Consider the following 19,369-nt stretch of genomic DNA (forward strand, 5'->3'; position numbering starts at 1 on the left):
GAGACCTGGGTTCAAATCTTGGCTATTCCTGTTCAGTAACCAAGCACCTTTTCAGCAAGGAGTCCTTGGTCCTCCCTAACACTGCTACTGCCTACTGAGCGCGCCCTAGTGGCTGCAGCTCAAGCGCTTTGGGTCTGCCAGGAGAACAGCACAATACAAATGTTATTTGTCTTGTCTACGGTAGTCAAAGAAAAGAAAATAAAACAAAAAAACATTTCTTTGCTTCTGTTTTTCTGTTAGGTAACCGCCTGGATGATGGGTCAGACGTAGAATCAGAACCAGATCTGCCACTAAAGCGTAAACAGCGGCGCAGTCGCACCACCTTCACAGCAGAGCAGCTGGAGGAGCTGGAGAAAGCGTTTGAGAGGACCCATTACCCCGATATTTATACCCGGGAGGAGCTGGCACAGCGGACCAAGCTGACCGAGGCCAGGGTACAGGTAAGCCTGGAAAACTTTTAAAAGAAAACTTTTGACTACTGAGTGGTTAAAGAGGGACTCCAGTGAAAATAATGTAATAAAAAAGTGCTTCATCTTTACAATAATTATGTATAAATGATTTAGTCAGTGTTTGCCCGTTGTAAAATCTTTCCTCTCCCTGATTTACATCCTGACATTTATCACATGGCGATATCTTTACTGCTGGCAGGTGATGCCAGTGGAAGGAAATGCTGCTTGCTTTTTTGGCAGTTGTAAACAGCGGTTATTTTCCACAATGCAACAAGGCCCCCACAGTGTGATGTCAGTACCTCAGTGCTGTGAGGTGCTGACATCACACTGTGGGAGGGGTTTCACCACAAAATCAGCCATAAAGACCCCCTGATGATCCGTTTGAGAAAAGGAATAGATTTCTCATGGGAAAGGGGGTATCAGCTACTGATTGGGATGAAGTTCAATTCTTGGTTACGGTTTCTCTTTAAGATTGCAACTCTCACCTACAGGCAGCCGCACATGGACTAAATGTGGCCCAATTATACAATCAATTCTTCTTGATCAAACAAGGAATTGGATCAGAAATGATCAACTCTCTGCATTCCTGAAGCCTTAGACCTGCGGACCACTAATGGCTTTCAGCAGTATTTAGAAATCATCAGCAATTCTAGAAGCGCTAGGTTAATGAAAGTCAATGGAGCAGAGCGATTGGTATTTACTGAAATCGCATTCACAGTACCCCCAGCATTTTTGGAGCGTTTGCGCTTCAGTACAAAGTATAGGATCGCTGCAAAAGCACCGTAGTGATTTTACATAGCTTTTACTACTCAAAACGACTTGCTGTACCAAAGCCTTGAGTTCATGGAAATCGCAATCACTATACAAACCGCTAGCACTAAATTAAAAAATGCTCCAGAACTGCTCCAGAAAACACTGCAAAAATCGCCACAAAAGCTCTTAAGCGATTTTGATTGCGCTTCAGGATCTCTATGGGCTCCAGCCATAACCTAACCATTAATTGTTTTCTGAAGCCTAACCTTAAAGTACACCTGCACTGAGAGGGATATGGAGGCTGCCATATTTATCTACTTTTAAGCAATACGAGTTGCCTGGCTGTCCTGCTGATCCTCTGCCTCTACGGCTGGGTGCACACATAGCAGAAACGCTAGTGTTGCGTAAACCGCTGCGTTTTTGCCACTAATGGAATTCTATGGGCCATAGGAAAAACGCATATAAAAAACGAATATGGGTTTATGCGTTTTACAGTATGCGTTTCGCAAAATGCTGGTTCTATTGCATATTATGCAGGATGGCTGCCAAAAAGCACATAATGAAAGTCAATGGGAATGCAATGGTATGCGTTTTTCTATGCGTTTTGGCTTAATAAAATTGTTTAGCGATGCATATTTACTTCCTGTTGTCTTCCTAGTGATTTGCATAAAATGCAAATGAAAAACGCATACAGAACGCGAACTGCAAACACATTACAACGCATGCAAAATGCATTTCAAACGCGCCCAAAAACACACAAAAAAAATAATTCAAACGCACCTGTATAAAACGCATCTTTTCACGCTGTCGTTTGTGAACCCAGGCACTTTTAACCATAGATCCCGAACCAGCATGCAGTTAAGATGTTTCTGAATGAAGTCTGGCTGGATTTGCTGCATGCTTGTTTTAGGTGTGTGATCCAGACACTACTGCAGCCAGAGAGATCAGCAGGACTGCCAGGCAACTTGCATTGTTTTAGAGGAAATTAATATGGCAGCCTGCTTATCCCTCTCAGTTCAAGTGTCCTTTAAAGAAAACTTGAAGTGGGAGTTAGTTACTTGCCTCAGTAGTTGGAAAACTCTGCATGGTCCAGAACAGCCTTTCTCAACCTTTTTACCCTGGAGGAACCCTGCAAACAACTTTTGGATCTCAAGGAACCTCTGCAAACATTTTTTTGATCTCGAGGAACCCCTGCATTTATTTTGCAGGAGGCATGGTCTTTGAAAGTATGTGTGGCTGTTTATTACACTACCCACTATTACACTGTCACTCATTCTATTGTCTCCTGAGCCCCCAATTTAGTGCTTCTTGTTACAGTTCCACCTATTATAGTGTGCTCTATCATACTTCCCCCACGATGGGGGGAAATGCCAAGGAACCCCTGCAGAGTACTCAAGGAACCCTGGGGTTCCAGGGAACCCTGGTTGAGAAAGCCTGGTCCAGAAGATTCCTGTATCCTTGTAGACTCCACCATTCCAGCACAGGGTGCTTCTTCATCTTCTGTCTACATTCTCAGCCGTGGATGAGCGCATGCATAGTGGGCATGTCTGATTCCGCAGCATGCATGCCCAGTAGAAGGAAGCTGCTCATGCACAGCTTTTTTTTCTCTGTGTTGGAGTGTTGCGTTCTACTGGGCATGTGCAGGCTTTACTTGCACATGCCCAGTCTGCATACGCTCATCCACTGGTGCTCACAACCAGAAGAAACCTATTTGACAAACCCTACTCTGGAACAGTGGGCTGTAGGAGGATTCGGGAAGCCTCTGGACCATCCAGAGTCACACTACCGAGGTTATATCATATGGCTTTATAATAAATAGTTATTGTCCAAAAACTGTTAGGCTTCAGACTACTCCATCTTCTCATGTGGAATGCTTGTGGTTTTCTTTACTTGCTGCACTTACTGAACGGCAGTTGCTGTGTCCAGCTGCCAGAATAGCATGCAAGCGAGTAGCAAGGCTGACTGGTATCTTCATTACTTCCCAGGGAGTGCTTTTTGTAGAGAATAAAGGAAATACTAGGAATCCCCCACGAGGAAATGGACCAGTCCAAAACCTGTAAGATTTGTCACATTTTTTTCCTATCTCCTGTAAGTGACAGCAACATAGGAAAAAAAAATAATTTATAGCTTATTTTAGTTAATCTTGTTCATCTGATATATATGTCTTTTAAATTGCCCTTTATTGAAATTAGATCTGCTGGAAATGTTGACCTGCGTTTGACCACCTTCTTTGTACACTGCCATGCTCTCCAGCCAGGGGCGGACTGGGATAGAACTCAGCCCTGACCATACTGCAGATGGGTGAACACAGCAAACTTGCACAGAACAAAGTGCCAGACACAGCTGGCCGGCATTCCTCTTGCTGTAAATACATGGCAGGTGCACACAGATTGAGGTCCAGGCATGGCCACGCAATGAGCGGACCTGACTGGTGGGAACGCTCTGACAATCACTGTGTTTGACAGCACGACGTCAGGTCAGCTATGTGTACAAAGATCCAAAGGATCAGAGGTGTGAACAGATTTGTGGATATAATAGGGTCCCGAGAGGCCGCACATTGGGCAGGGGGGACAGTGAAATGTAGAGACAAGTACTTATTCCCTGACAGCAGTCCGGGCATCAGGTTACCCGTCCAGGAAGGCCGGGAGGGGGGGGGGGGGGGTAGATGTGCAGAAGCATCTATAGAGCAGATAAAGCAATACTAAGGCCACGTTCCCGCTAACAGTACTAACAGTAGACACCAGCCGCAAACAAAAATGAGGAAATGGGGGCTCAATGGCAGCAATGATACTGCGTCCATTTCCAACATTTTCAAGCGCTAGTGTGAATCTATCCTAATGGGGCAATTATTTCATTCCCCAAGGCCCTATTTACACTTAATGCATTGCAATTTCAGGCACATCCCATTTTGGAAAATGGAATGCAACGCAAAGCAGTGCGACACAACACAAAGCATTAAGTGTAAATATGGCCTAAGGTCTCTTTCACAGTGCGACGTTAAAGTCGCACGTTAAAACAACATTTAACGCAGATATAACTCACTGCAATGAAAAATCAATGCCCCATTCACAGTGTACATGTTGCGTTGGTGAATAACGCTGCACGTTAAATGAAAGTGCTGCGTGCTATGCGTTATACACGTTATTAGCTGCGTTGGACTGTTTGCACATGCTCAGTAATGACCTGGAACCATACTTTTCATTGCCTGTATGCTCTACTGTGTGACAATAACAGGGCATAGAGTTGCATGACTTTAACGTCGCATCAAAATGCAACGTCCTACTATGAAGGAGATTTTTTTTGCCCAATTAGACATTCCATTAAAATGTTTTGATCAATCACAGATTGAAGCGGATTTAAACATTTGCGATTGATACTAAGGAATAAAAATGATCAAAAGATTGATCCGCAATACTGGTCTTTGCTGATTGTAAAATAAACAATTGAGCGATAAGTGAATAGTGTATGGCCAGCTTAAAGACACCTGAAGTGAGAGTGATATGGATGCTGACATATGTATTACATTTTAATCAATACCAGTTGCCTGTCTTGCTGATCCTCTGTCTCTTATATTTTTAGTCATAGACCCTGAACAAGCATGCAGCAGATCAGGTGTTTCTGACTAAAGTCTGACTGGATTAGCTGCATGCTTGAATCAGGTGTGAGATTCAGACACTACTGTAGCGAAATAGATAAGCAGGTTGCCAGGCAACTGGTATTGTTTAACCACTTCCGGGTTTCGGGTGGTTTGGATGATCTGTGCTGCGGAGGCTCTTCAGCCCGCAGCACAGATCAGATAGCAGGCAGGGCGATCAGACTTCCCCCCTTTTTTCCCCACTAGGGGGATGTCCTGCTGGGGGGGGGGGGGGTTCTGATCACCGCCGCTCTGCTGTGCCTTGCGGGGGGGGGGCTCCTCAAAGCCCCCCCTCCGCAGCGCTATTCCTCCCTCTGCCTCCTTCCCTCCCTCCCCTCTTCATTATGGGCTGCACAGGACGGAAATCCGCCCTGCGCCGTCTCAGATAAGCTTCAGCCTATCAGATGCCGGCGATCCGGCACCCGGCCAATCAGAGGCCAGGGATCGCCGATCTCCTCTACGGCGCTGCTGCGCAGCAGCGCCGTATGTATATAAACAGCGGGGAAGATCTTCCCCGCTTGTTTACATTTACCCTGCGAGCCGCGATCGGAGGCTCGCAGGGTGTTCACGGAGACAGCCTCTGTGAACTGACATGGAACGTTTCCATGGAAACCGCTTCAGGATCCAGGGGGAGTACTTATGCGTACGCAGAATCCTGAAGTGGTTAAAAGGAAATACATATGGCAGCCTCCATATTTCTCTCACTTTAGGTCCCCTTTAAGAACCGCTCACTGTGTTCTTCAGAGAAGGAGTGAGTAATAATTTTCATGCACTAATACTAATAGACAAAGCTATGGGGTGAGCGATTGGGCTGATTGCAAAGGTCACTGGCATGCCAGTTCACCAACACACTTGGCAGGAATGGCACAGACCACCACAGACTGGAGCTTATGCTATGGAGGGGTTTTATAGAGTGGAATCATCATTAAATCCCCTGCACCCACTCAGCTGGGATTCTGGGAAGACAGCCTTCCACATGAGCACATTACTCTGGCAGATCGTGCCGTTAACCTGCCAGTGTTCCTACAGCAGCTGTTTGGCACATTCCTGACCCTTTCCTCACACTAACATCCTGGCAGCTGAAGAACGTTCCCACCAGGCCTTGCTGACCACCCCGCTGCAGCGCAGCACACCAACTACAACCTCCCTACTCTGCAATTTAAAGGGAATCTCAAGCAAGAGGAATATGGAGGCTACCATTTTTATTTACCATTAAACAATATCAGTTGCCTGGCTGCCCTGCTGATCCTCTGCCTCTAATACTTTTAGTCATAGAACCTGAACAAGCATGCAGCAAATCAGGGGTTTCTGACAAAAATCAGACATTATTAGTTGCATGCAGTTAACAAGTATTGTCTAAAAGGAAATACGTATGGAGGCCTCCATATACTTGTTGCACGCATATAATAAAAGGGCACGTGGAAATTTGAACGCCCAGGAAGAGCAATAGTAGAATATTGGTAAATTTACTATTAAAGTGTAAAGAAGAATCGTAAAATACCAGTATTAAATACAATATTTTACCATAGCTAAACCTAACCCTACACAGAAAAGAATGCAGAAGAGAGAACATATTGGACTAGGCTTATTGACTATGTTCAGAGGGTCCCAGAGCTGGATCGGTGGGGATTCCCTTTTGCCAGCTCTGTAAGCCGTGGTCTGACAGCGTGTTTCGACACCTGTGTCTTCATCAGGTCCTGATGGCTGGCAAAGGGAATCCCCACTGCATGCGGCACAGATTACACCAACCTGCTGAGCACAGCGGACACTAGTGTCGGAGGACACCATTTTATGAGAGATAAGATTTTTACCTACCGTATATCAGTCCGGTGCGCGCATTACTGCGCTATTTATTCCAGCATTAAACCAGTATTACACTATTGTATCGCTCCTTTCTCCTCTACATCTGCCGTTACGAGCTTACAATTCACTTCATCCAGCTGCAGAGAGACTGGAATTTATAGCCCTGGACTATTAACCTCTAGAAAAAGGAAAAAGGCTAGATAGGATTGGAACATACATGTTTACAGTATCTATCATGTTATGTCACATCAGGTAAACATTTAGAGGCCATCACTGTGCTTCAAACAGTTTAGAGAAGTCACACATGATTAACTTCACACTTTGCCTCTGGATAAGGGCACAGGGAAGGGGAGGGGGCACATGACAGCTCCAACAGCTATTAAAAACCAGGACAATCTGCAGGAATAAAATGCTGCTAGGTTCCTCTTAAGGTGATGTCAGGTCTCTGCTCGCCTACCCAATATAAAAGTACTGAAGTACAATACAGAAAACATTTCCTATAAGTGAACTCATGTCACTGTTTTACTAATTTATAAAGAGGCAGCCTTTAGTAATTTAACAGTTTACTTTTAAACTTTTACTTTTTTTTAACTTTTGGGCTTGCTTTAGAAAAGAGTGGTAACTGATAGCACGGCCGTTTTCGCGCAAATGTTTACGGTTTCGCGCGATCGCGAATTTTCACGCGCAATTCCACGGTTTTGCTTGTAAACGCAAATTTTCGCATGCAAACGATAATGATTCCAAGCGGAAATTCGCATTTGTTTGTGAAAACGTTATCAGTTGCGTGTGCAAATTTGCATTTTCGCGCGAAAATGTGTAATTGCGTGTGGAAATTTGCGATCGTGCGAAACGGGCGTACTATCAGTTAGCACTCTTTTCTATCAGTTAGCACTCTTTCCTGAATCAAGCCCTTTGTGTGCATCTTCAGTCATCATCAGGACGCCAGCAGATTACCAGAATGTCTTCTCTCACACTCAGGTTTGGTTCAGCAACCGAAGAGCTCGGTGGCGTAAACAGGCAGGAGCCAATCAGCTTGCGGCATTTAACCACTTGTTGCCAGGAGGATTTCCGCCCACAGGAATGCCAGCACTGCCCCCCTATCAGCTGCCAGAGCCATCGTACACTACAGCCAGCCTCGGCCAAGGTCAGAACACTCGTGGATTGTGCATTGTGAATAGACAAACAGATCACCCTTATGTGACTTCATCAAAGTCAGTCATGCCACTCAAATAATTTGTTTCTTATTTAAAAGATAAGCTTATAAAATGAATGTGATGTGAGGAGCATCTTGCTAAAGTTAAAGTGAATATACACTTTCCGTTTTTCCCATCGATATCTGGCGGATTCGATCACTCTGATCAAATCTACGAGAAATCAATGCTGCAGCCGGCCTGATCTTCTGATCTATTTTAGGCCAGTTGGAAAATATCCATCGATTGGCGGTGGGAGATCGATGGCCCGTAGGGGTGCAATACATCGAACAGTGTGACACTGCACTGAGAGAGACCTTTTTTTATAGATTTCATGCTGAAATATATTAAAGGACAACTGAAGGAAGAGGGATATGGAGGCTGCCATATTTATTTCCTTTTAAACAATGCCAGTTGCCCGGCTGTCCTGCTGATCCTCTGCCTCTAATACATTTAGCCATAGCCCCTGAACAAGTATACAGCAGATCAGGTTTTTCTGACATTATTGTCAGATCTGACAAGATTAGCTGCATGCTTGTTTCTGGTGTTATTCAGACACTACTGCAGCCAAATATGTCAGCATGGCTACCAGGCAACTGGTATTGTTTAAAAGGAAATAAATATGGCAGCCTCCATATTCTTCCCACTACAGTTGTCCTTTAAGCAGCTCCTGACCGCCTAACGCCGATTGGCAGTATTAGCTGAGAATGTGAGCTCGCTTGAGTGCGTGTCCCCGACTGTAAACAGAGCGGGGAAGCAACAATCAGCCTGCCAGCCGCGATTGAAACTGGCTGCTGTAATATAGTGAAAAAAAAGTCTATTTACATTTGTACAGCACTGCAATCTAGCGCAGCGCTATACAGGGGACTGCCTCATCACTTAACTGTCCCCAGGAGTGGCTCCCAATGTAATCCCTCTGTTCAAATATCGAGATTTGAAGTGTATATGGCATACACTAAAGGTGGCCATACACTCGTCAGATTAGCAGCAGATAGATCATCAGATGGATTTCTTATCTATCCGATGTATGTAGGAACATTTTTTACTAGGATTAGAACTCCAATAGATTTCAGTTTTCATTTTTTTGCCATCAGATTTCCATTAGGGACAATGCAAAATGATAAGTAATCTCAACAGATCGATTGGATTTTCCACCCTGCCAGATCGATTGAAATCGTCCGCCAATGGGTCGATCGGTCAACCAATTTGCAATCGATCAAAATCGATCGATCGGCCGGAAAATCGGCTGAGTGTATGGGCCCCCTTAGATTTGCAGCAGATTTGACCATCAGATAGATTTCTGTCAGATGCCTGTCAAGTCGAATCTGACAGGAATCTATCTGATGTGTGCCACACACTAGGAACAGATTTCCAATAGATTTCAGAATGAAAATCGATCTAAATGCATCATTGGACCATTAGATCCAATGCAACTCTATGGACCATCGATCTACTGCCAGCAGCACATCGACCTAGATTTTCCATCCTGTCAGATAGATCAAATCGATTAAAATCGATCGATCGGCTGATTCGATAGAATCAATTTCTGATCAATGGATCGATTCCATAGAATCGATCGATGGCTGAAATCGACCAGTGTAAGGATCACAGTCAGGGCCAATTTAGGTGGAAGGGAGACAAATGAAAAAAAAAGGATTTAAAAAAAAAAATTGCCTGGTCACTAGGGGGATATAAACCTCTAGGGCTCAAGAGGTTAAAGATCTATGATTCTGGTGACAAAGTACCAAGTCTCAGTGAATCTTTCTTTAACCCATTCGCGTTCCGTCGTTTTCACTTGAGCAATGTTCACCTCCCATTGATTAGCCTATAACTTTATCACTACTTATCACAATGAACTGATCTATATCTTGTTTTTTTCCGCCACCAATTAGGCTTTCTTTGGGTGGTACATTTTGCTAAGAGCCACTTTACTGTAAATGCATTTTAACAGGAAGAATAAGAAAAAAATGGAAAAAATTCATTATTTCTCAGTTTTCAGCCATTATAGTTTTAAAATAATACATGCCTCCATAATTAATATTCACGTATTGTATTTGCCCATTTGTCACGGTTATTACACCGTTAAAATTATGTCCCTATCACAATGTATGGCGACAATATTTTATTTGGAAATAAAGGTGCATTTTTTCCGTTTTGCATCTATCACTATTTACAAGTTTAAAATAAAAAAAATATAGAAATATTTCATCTTTACATTGATATTTAAAAAGTTTAGACCCTTAGGTAAATATTTACATGTTGTTGTTTTTTTATTGTAATTGTTTTTTTTTTTTTATATTAAACATTTTATTTGGGTATTTTTGGGAGGGTGGGATGTAAACAATAGTTTTATAATGTAAATGTGTCTTGAGTTTTATTTTTTTTACTTTTAGTTGTAGTTTTACTTTTTGGCCACAAGATGGCGGCCATGAATTTGTTTACATGGAGTCACTCTAAGCGTAACATACTCTTAGAGAGACGCATGGGGGAGGCAACAGCCAGAAAAAGCTAAGCTTCCGAGAGAAGCTGTCGCTTTTTCAGCGGGGGAGAGGAATCAGTGATCGGACACCATAGCCCGATTCACTGATTGCCTGTCTAAGGAACCGCGGGCCGGGAGCACGCGTGCACGCGCGCGATCGGCTGCGGGAGCGCACATGGTTCCTGGACGTAGTTTCCACATCCAGGAACTAAAATAGGTTAAGTAAACCTGTAAGGTTACATACTTTGCATTACTACATGCTAATATTAACAATAATAAATATTTCCAGGAATAAACAGTGAAATTTTAAGGCAGGTTATTTATTCAGTGTGATTTCCCATTGTTCCTGCAGATGTTGGCAGTACAGTTCACAGGCCCCAGCCTCTGCCTCCCTCTTCCATGCACCAAGGGGGTCTGTCTGCCACCGCAGACACCGGCGCAGCATACGGAGCCCGACACAGCTTCTCCTCCTACTCGGACAGTTTCATCAACCACGGAGGTCCGTCTAACCACATGAATCCGGTCAGTAATGGCCTCTCCCCACAGGTAAGCAGCCCTGCCTGTACAACTACATTGCTGGCTTGTTTAATGCTACCAGGAAAAACATATGAAAGACTAATCAACAGTAATGGGAATCAGAGGCGGACAAATACAGAGAAGCAAAGGCATCTGATAGCGATATCTATGAGGCCGGGTTCACACATGGCAGAAACACTTGCGGAGCGTAAAACGCCGCGTTTTATGCAGCAATGTTAGTCTATGGGATGCAGAAGGACCAGTGTTCCACCTGCGATTTACAGTAAGCCTTCTGCAGACGCTTGTAGTGTTGCATAATATGCAGGCTGGCTGCCAACACGCACATAAAGAAAGTCTATGGAAACGCATAAGCATTGCGTTTTCCATGTGTTTTTGAAGCGTTTTTCTTAAAAGTTAAAGATCTCTGACGTCCTGTTGTCTTCCTAATGATTAGCATATATTTAAATGTAAAAACGCATCGAAAACGCATATGCACTTTATATTAGCGACCCACAAACGTGTACAAAGGCACGCAAAACGCTTGAAAACGCATCTGCGCTAGAAAATGCAAATGCACCAAAAAACGCAATACAAAAACGCAAACGCACCTGCAGAAAATGCTGGATTTTCACACTATGCTTTATGTGAACCTAGCCTCAAGCAAAAGGCAAATTTGAATGTCTGTGTTATGATATTTAACACCTGAAACATTTGTTTAAAGAGAACCTTAGCTCTGTTTCATTAACACATACTTAACTATAGAGTGGGAAGATTCTGGATCTCCCAGTGTACAGCAAAAAATTGAATGCAAATCAGATGCAAACTATGCACTACTCCCTAATCTAGATACAATCTAGATACAATGAATGCAAACATGGATGCAGCTAGCCACAAGTAGACTTACATTTTGGTACAACAGAAGGGGGGAAACTCCGCACAATGTCCACAGCAAGACTTTATTGAATCAGTTAAAACCAGCACAGCCGGACAGCTACAGGAGGACGTTGGCAGCGCTTTCAAATGGAGTCTGCACTCGAATTGACCAGATGCATAGATGTGCAGAGCCCAAAACACAGATTACATAACTTGCATTCAAAACAGATGCAGGAAATGGAGGATGTTATCTTCCAGAAACAGTTTGCACGCAGATTGTTCAGTACTAGACTCTTCCACGACGTTGACGTAACTTCAAGAAAGAGTGAGTGCTCTTCCATGCCTTGCACGTCAACGTCGTGGAGGAGTTTTGTACTGCCAATTTCCTCCTGTTGTACAAAAATGTAAGTCTTCTTGTGGCTAGCTGCATCCATGTGTATCACTTTGCATTCATTTTATCTATATTAGGGTTTAGTGCATAGTTTGCATCTGATTTGCATTCAAGGTGTGTATTTAAGCCCCTGGGGGGCGCTGCACCTCTGTTGGTTTTATTTCAGTTGCAGCCTGCCTGACTCCCTAACACTGCTAGTGCCTTCTGAGCGTGCCCTAATGGCTGCAGCTCTGATGCTTTGAGTCCAACAGGGGAAAAGCGAAAGATACATGTTCTGTGTCTAGTCTCCAGAGGCTTCTCACGCTGTCTTCTGGTCCTCCTCCACTGCCTGGGACCCTCCAGGTGATTGGGCCGTGCTCCTCTTCTGACACGAGTGCAGTCGCGTGAGCCTGGCCGCACCTGCGCAGTAGTATGGAGCTGCCCATGCACAAATGATTCCATTTACTGCACAGACACGGCTGTACTCCCGCAGGCGCAGTACAGCCACGCTCGTGTTTGAGAAGGAGCATGCCCCCAATCCGAGTACAGAAAAGCACTTGTTGGTGTATATGGAGGGTGTGAGAGTGGAAATGGGGGACTGTAGCAAGCTATGTGAGGCCTCTGTAGGATCCAGACTCCCACTTCTTAGGTAAGTATGTGATTTTGTACCCAAGCTCCTGCTCAGGTACAATTTAAAGGAAAAATCCAGAGTTTTTAAAAAAAAAAAGCAGATCTATTTATCTTGGGCTTCCTCCAGCCTGTGGTAGCTTATGTATCCCTTGCCGCAGCTTCGCTCCCAGACGGTGGCCCAGGGTCCCCTCCGATGAAGAAGCCGACATGGCGAGGTGGACAGCCTCTGCGCCTGAATGAGTGGGCGGCTGCATCACTACAGCCGGTAGCGTTCTGCGCCGGCACAGTACTTGAGGCTGCCGACCTCTCCAGGTTGGCTGCTGAAACGGGGGGACTGCGGGCCACCGGCTGGGAGCAGAGCTGCGGCAAGGGACATATAGCGCAACACCAGGCCGCCTCCGAATGGCCTCCAATCAGAGGTGCGCTGAGCCCCCCCAGAAACTACAAACGCACCTTTTGTAGTTTCTGGGGGGGCTCAGCGCACCTCTGATTGGAGGCCATTCGGAGGCGGCCTGGTGTTGCGCTGATCCACCTTTTGCGCAATTTTCAATTTTATTCGATTAGCCGCACCCAGGCTATGCATATACATAGGTTAGGATTTAGTTAGTGTTAGGCCCCTCCCATGGAGGATCGACTTCTTCGCAGTGGGAGGGACGAGTACTTAATAGGTTGCATGCAAGCTGTTACAGGAAACTAACATCCTCCTTCAGTGGTAGACAGGTCATGTGTATGCTCGGTGTGTATTCGACTCCACAAGTGGGGCTTGCACTCTTTTGCAGGTAGGCACTTGCCTGTTTTTAAGTAGCGCTGTTCATTTCCTTGCAAAGGACATATAGGCTGCCAGGGGCTGGAGGAAGCCCCAGGTAAGTAGATTTGCTTTTTTTTAAAAAAAATCCTGGGTGTGTCCTTTAAAAATGTACAGTATAAGCTGTTACTTTGCGCCTGTACTGATAGTAAACTAGCTGCAGTGTGCACTGATCCGTTTCCCCTAGTATGTACAGTATAAGCTGTTACTCTGTGCCTGTACTGATAGTAAACCAGCTGTAGCGTGTGCTGATCTCTGTTTACCCCAGTATGTACAGTATAAGCTGTTACTCTGTGCCTGTATGGATAGTAAGCTAGCTGCAGTGTGTGCTGATCTCTGCTACCTCCAATAAAAGCTCCTACTCTGTGCCTGTACTGATAATAAACTAGCTGCAGTGTGTGCTGATCTCTGCTACCTCCAATAAAAGCTCTTACTCTGTGCCTGTACTGATAATAAACTAGTTGCAGTGTGTGCTGATCTCTACTACCTTCAGTATGTACAGTATAAGCTGTTACTCTGTGTCTGTACTAAAGGAACTAGCTGTAGTTTGTGCTGATCTCTTGATCGCTGCTACCTCCAGTGTGTACAGTATACGTTAAGCTGTAACGTTGCGCCTGTACTGATAGTAAATTAGCTGCAGTGTGTGCTGATCTCTAACTAACCATAGCATATACAATAATAAGCTCTTACATTGTGCCTGTACTGATAGTAAACTGGCTGCAAAGTGGGAGGATTGGATGAGCCTGACAGCTGTGTCCATAACAGATTGTGAGGGAGGGAGGGGAGGGGTTGGTCCAGAAAGGATGGTGTTGCTGTAGTCCACATGGGAGAAGACCAGAGCATGCACCAGGAGTTTGGTGGTCTCGGGGGTTAGTTAGGGGCATATTCTGGAGATGTTTTGGAGATGGAAATGGCAGGACCTGGAGATTTCAGGGACTTTATTTGGGTTCTCATTAGACAGCTACAGAACATTTGTGCGTCATTAAAATTAGGTTTGGAAAGTGGAGAAAAGCCACAGGAAGGGGCACAAGGGCCACAGTCAGCCTAAAAACCACCAGTATGACAAGCTTGCTGTAAGAAGTTGCTTCCGACCATGCTATAAGGAGGGGGAAGTGTCTTTTTCTTCTTTTTTCTTGGGGAACGCTGTGATATCAATATCTCATTAACATGATCTAGAATGACATGCCTTTAATCTTGTATAGTTAATTGCCGGCACTGTGTGGCATCAGATTTGGCCACACGGGAGTAATTGGGGGAGGGTAGAGGGGTTAAATCTACTGTCGCAACATGGAGTCTCTCTGTTTCCACTGCACAAAAGAGCAATTCGCGAGCGATGTGACAGACGTCGCAATAAACGGCTTTTAGAACATGCCTCGCGCAGCTGAAATCTGAAGATCTGGTCCGACCATACAAGAAACGTGATGTGATCGACTTATTTATTATACAAATGGAGCATGTAACAAACGCAATGTTAGCCTACTCAACTCAAAAGATTTCAAAGGAATTGGCTTTTTGTTTCTTTCTAATGGTGCCCACGAATGATACTACCTTTTTTGGTCCAATCTTACCAAATCCATGTAGTAGAAGGTTAAATGAAGGTTCTACTGAAGTCAGAATACAGGAAACAGTCTGATAAAGGCTTCATAGCCGAAAGCTTACTCCTTTTCTTCTAAGTTAGCCAATAAATGGTATCATTTTACTGATGGCTAACACAATACAATACTCCACTGCTACTACTATGTAGAAGGGTAAACTTTATGCTTTAGATAGTCCTTCATATTACATAGAAGTGGGAAGATTGGACAAAAAAGATTATATCTTAGTGGGCACCTTAAAGGAGGAACTGTCTCTGAAAAACTTAAAGAGACTCTGTAACGACAAAAAGATCCCCTGGGGGGTACTCACCTCGGGTGGGGGAAGCCTCAGGATCCTAATGAGGCTTCCCACGCCGTCCTCTGTCCCACGGAGGTCTCGCTGCAGCCCTCCGAACAGCCGGCGACTGTGCCGACTGTTCAATTCAATATTTACCTTTGCAGGCTCCAGCGGGGGCGCTGTGGCTGCTTTCGCTCCGAAGGAGGCGGAAATACCCGATCTCAGTCGGGTCCGCTCTACTGCGCAGGCGCCGGAGACTTGCGCCTGCGCAGTAGAGCGGACCCGACTGAGATCGGGTATTTCCGCCTCCTTCGGAGCGAAAGCAGCCAGAGCGCCTGCGCAGGAGCCTGCAAAGGTAAATATTACGTCACCGCTGTACGGAGGGCTACAGCGAGACCCCCGAGGGACGGCAGACGGCGTGGGAAGCCTCATTAGGATCCTGAGGCTTCCCCCATCCGAGGTGAGTACCCCCCAGGGGACGTTTTAACGTTACAGATTCTCTTTAAAATTAAAACACATACAAATAAGAAGCACATTTCTTCCAGAGTAAAATGAGCCATAAATTACTTTTCTCCTATGTTGCTGTCACTTACAGTAGGTAGTAGAAATCTGACCTTACCGACAGGCTTTGGGTTAGTCCATCTTTTCATGGGGGATTCTCAGCATGGCTTTTATTCTTTATAAAGACACTCCCTGAAAAAATTTATACAATGATGCTGCCTCCCTGCTCACCGTACACTTTTTTGGCAGTTGGACGGAGCAACTGCCATTCACTAAGTGCTTTTAAAAATAAATAAAACCCCTCAAAACCCCCTATGAGACGATGGGTTAGTCCAAAATCTGTCATTACTGTCAGATTTCTACTACTTACTGTAAGTGACAGCAACATAGGAGAAAAGCATTTTATGGCTCATTTAACTCTGGAAGAAACATATTTCCTATTTGTATATGTTAACATGTATTTTAAATCTTAAGATTTTGGCGACAGAGGTCCTTTAAGTCAAATTTCAGCACAAGTCTACTGGATGTCTTCATGTGATTTTATAAAAGCTAAAAACATGTTGTTATTAAAGGAGGGTGCATCTGGGCAGGAGAATTGGCTTGGATTCATCCATCTCTACTAATATGTCCCTACTATCATCTCCCTCTCAAGTACAGTGACCACATTTTTCCCAACCTGGGACGGCACCAGGGGTGGTGGGGGAGGTTTGAGCTGGGGGCTACATACAGTGGCTCTCCACTCAGAATTTACTGCACTAAGCCTTTCACATGAATGAGCCCTGAGAGTTGGAAGGACAAAGGGGACTGTAGGGAAAGGAAATAGAGAGAGGAAGACAGGCAGTCTGCAGAGGTGGAATTCGAGGGTCAGCTTGAATGTGCTAACAGTAGGAGCAAGCCTAATAAGATGATGCTGAGATTGCCATAGAGTGGGAGCAACCCTAGAGAAGTCTTGAAGCCATGTAAGGTAAGAGATTTGAAGTGAGGAAGTCATTAGCAGGTCATCTGAATAGCAGAGATGGTGGTACAGTACATGGAATGTGGAAATGCAGATAAAAAGGCGCATGGGGCATCTTGGAAAAAAGGGCACCGTCATTTGCGGCAACGATAACGGCCGTGAATAAATTGGGCGACTGCTATTTAGATTTATGGTCTTTGTGGCACAGGGGTTAAGAGTTAGGCACCGGCAGGGGTAGGATGGGTATTGGATAGGCGCAGCTGGGTGGTTAAGGGTTCGGCACCACTGGGTTAAGGGTTAGGCACCACTGGGTTAAGGGTTAGGCATCAGTAGAGGATGAGTTAAGTGTTAGGTATTGGTAGAGGGAGGGTCCTGTGTGAGAGTAGAGTTAGGTTAGGTCAAAGTACAATATCAGTAAAAATTTGTATGGTAATTCAGTAGTAGAATATCAATAAATTTACTGACATTTTACTATCGGTAATATCCGGTGGTCTGTTTTCCAGGTGACTTTACTACATGTATGCCTAACCAGCATGTGTGTCTGTACAGTGATAGACAATATGCTTTGCTCAGCCTGACTATGTGAAACGTGTATACATCAGCACAGCTTTAGTAAGAACTGATCTGACCTATGTGCTGGTTGCCCTACCACAGTTCATAATTCTAGGCGTCATTCAAAGTTGGACCAGCACCATATATTAGATAATAAATAAATATTGTAGGTGCAGGGTGTGCTAAGGGCCTCTTCTGAAGCGGGAATTGGCGCGCGAGGTGCACTGAGGCTGTTCTCTGGTGGTCTCTTGGTTCCCCCGTCTCCGCTCTTCTCACGTACGCTCTTAGTTCACCCTTCTTACTTATGTTGCTATACAGGCATTCTTATTAGATCTTGTAACATCTTAATTGATGTATGTAGTGAATACAGAGGCGCCAACAGGATGAAACCAACACGATAAAAGCCTTAAAAAGGCTTAGGAGGCAGTGGTGGACTTACCTCCTGCAAGCAGACACTGCTTATTCAAATAAATATAGATTTTACTGGCATACTCCAAAACAGGGGGGTTGCAATGCGTTTCACAGGCTTAAACCTGCTTCCTCAGTCAATAAAAATATGGGAGCATACAACAGCAGTGGGTACAGAAAACACCTGGCGCCTTCTTTCTTAATTGATCGGTTTGTTTCCCCGTTTTGGGGATCTCATCGCTCATATTTATTGCATGTGCACTTTGTTATTGCATCTTTTTTTGCACATCGTGTTATATGGACTTTGTGAGCTATTGTTATTTATATATTTGTATTAGGAGAGGGGGACCCTTTGCTACTTTATCAATATTTATGTTATACCTGTATGATTATTACCAGACAACAGTATTATCACTTTTTAGTGATTTTTATTTGTTTTTAACTTATTGAATACAGTTGGTATTTAATGAAGATTATGTGATTCAATGTGATAACCCTGGCCAGTGTGGTGCTGTTTCAGGGCACTCTTTTCTTGGTTTGTTTATACCATAATTCTAGGGGTAGGAAGAACCGTAAAACAAAATAATGTAAGTATAAAAAGGAGTGCACACTTACAAATCTACCGTCTAAATTTACAACACAAGAATTTTTTTTCATTCATCCATCACATTTCAAGTACAACCTCACTTCATCAGGGATAATACCACAAGGCTGTAAGACAAACACGTAAGGGTCCCTTTTTTTTTTTTAAAGGTCAACTATTGCAAAAAAAATTTAAAATTTGAAATTCATATTTTTAAGAACATTTCTCCCAGAGTGAGATGCCCTGTAAATTACTTTTCTATTATGTTCCTGTCACTTACAGCAGGCAATAAACATCTGACAAACAAATTTTGGACTAGTCCATCACCTCATGGAGGGTTATCATTATTTTCATTATACTTTACAAAAGCACTCCCTGGAAACCATCTATACAAAGATGCTGGCCAGCCTCCTTATCCCTTGCACACTATTTTGGCAGTTGGAGTAACTGCCGTTCTGTAATCGCTTTAGAAAATAAAGATATCCCTGAGCACCCCCCTAGAGTAAATGGACTAGTCTAAAACCTGTCAATGTTCACAATGTATTGAAAGTGACAACGACTTAGAAAAAAAGTAGTCTATAGTGCATTTTATTCTAGAACAAATGCGCCTTTTATACATATGCATAATCGTGCATTTTGAATTAAAAAAAAAAAAAAAAAAAAAAGAAGAGCTCCTATTTCTCTCACTGAAGCCCAGCAATCTGCTCTGAGGCTCGTTTGGAGTGAGATTTGTAGAAAGGCGGCTTTTGTCCTAATCCCTGAACCCCAGTGATGGACAGTATCCCAGCCCTCAGAGTCACAACCTGTCACCAGGAACAGCCGTTCCGGCGATAAAAAGGGTCTAATCCCCTCGTCTATACATCCTGCCTCTGACACTGCCTGGAACTCCCACAACCGGATCTTATGTCTGTAGTATCCGTGTTTAACATGAGCGTAATTGTCTTTAAATAGCGGAAGGGTGTAGTCCAGTAATGGTGGAAAATCTTCATTACGGTT

General features: G+C 44.2%; 1 protein-coding gene across 4 annotated transcripts in view; it reads left to right on the forward strand.

Annotated features, from left to right (window-relative positions):
- Window positions 1–19,369, forward strand: part of PAX7 (paired box 7) — a 189,394-nt gene that overhangs the window by 101,331 nt on the left and 68,694 nt on the right. For all 4 annotated transcript variants that reach the window (XM_068241710.1, XM_068241712.1, XM_068241711.1 and 1 more), the window contains exons 5-7: window positions 241–440; window positions 7,618–7,783; window positions 10,661–10,854. In XM_068241710.1, the coding sequence (XP_068097811.1) occupies window positions 241–440; window positions 7,618–7,783; window positions 10,661–10,854 (560 nt within the window). The remainder of the gene's footprint in view (window positions 1–240; window positions 441–7,617; window positions 7,784–10,660; window positions 10,855–19,369) is intronic.

The sequence above is a fragment of the Hyperolius riggenbachi genome, chromosome 6 (assembly GCF_040937935.1).
Source record: "Hyperolius riggenbachi isolate aHypRig1 chromosome 6, aHypRig1.pri, whole genome shotgun sequence".
Classification (NCBI taxonomy): domain Eukaryota; kingdom Metazoa; phylum Chordata; class Amphibia; order Anura; family Hyperoliidae; genus Hyperolius; species Hyperolius riggenbachi.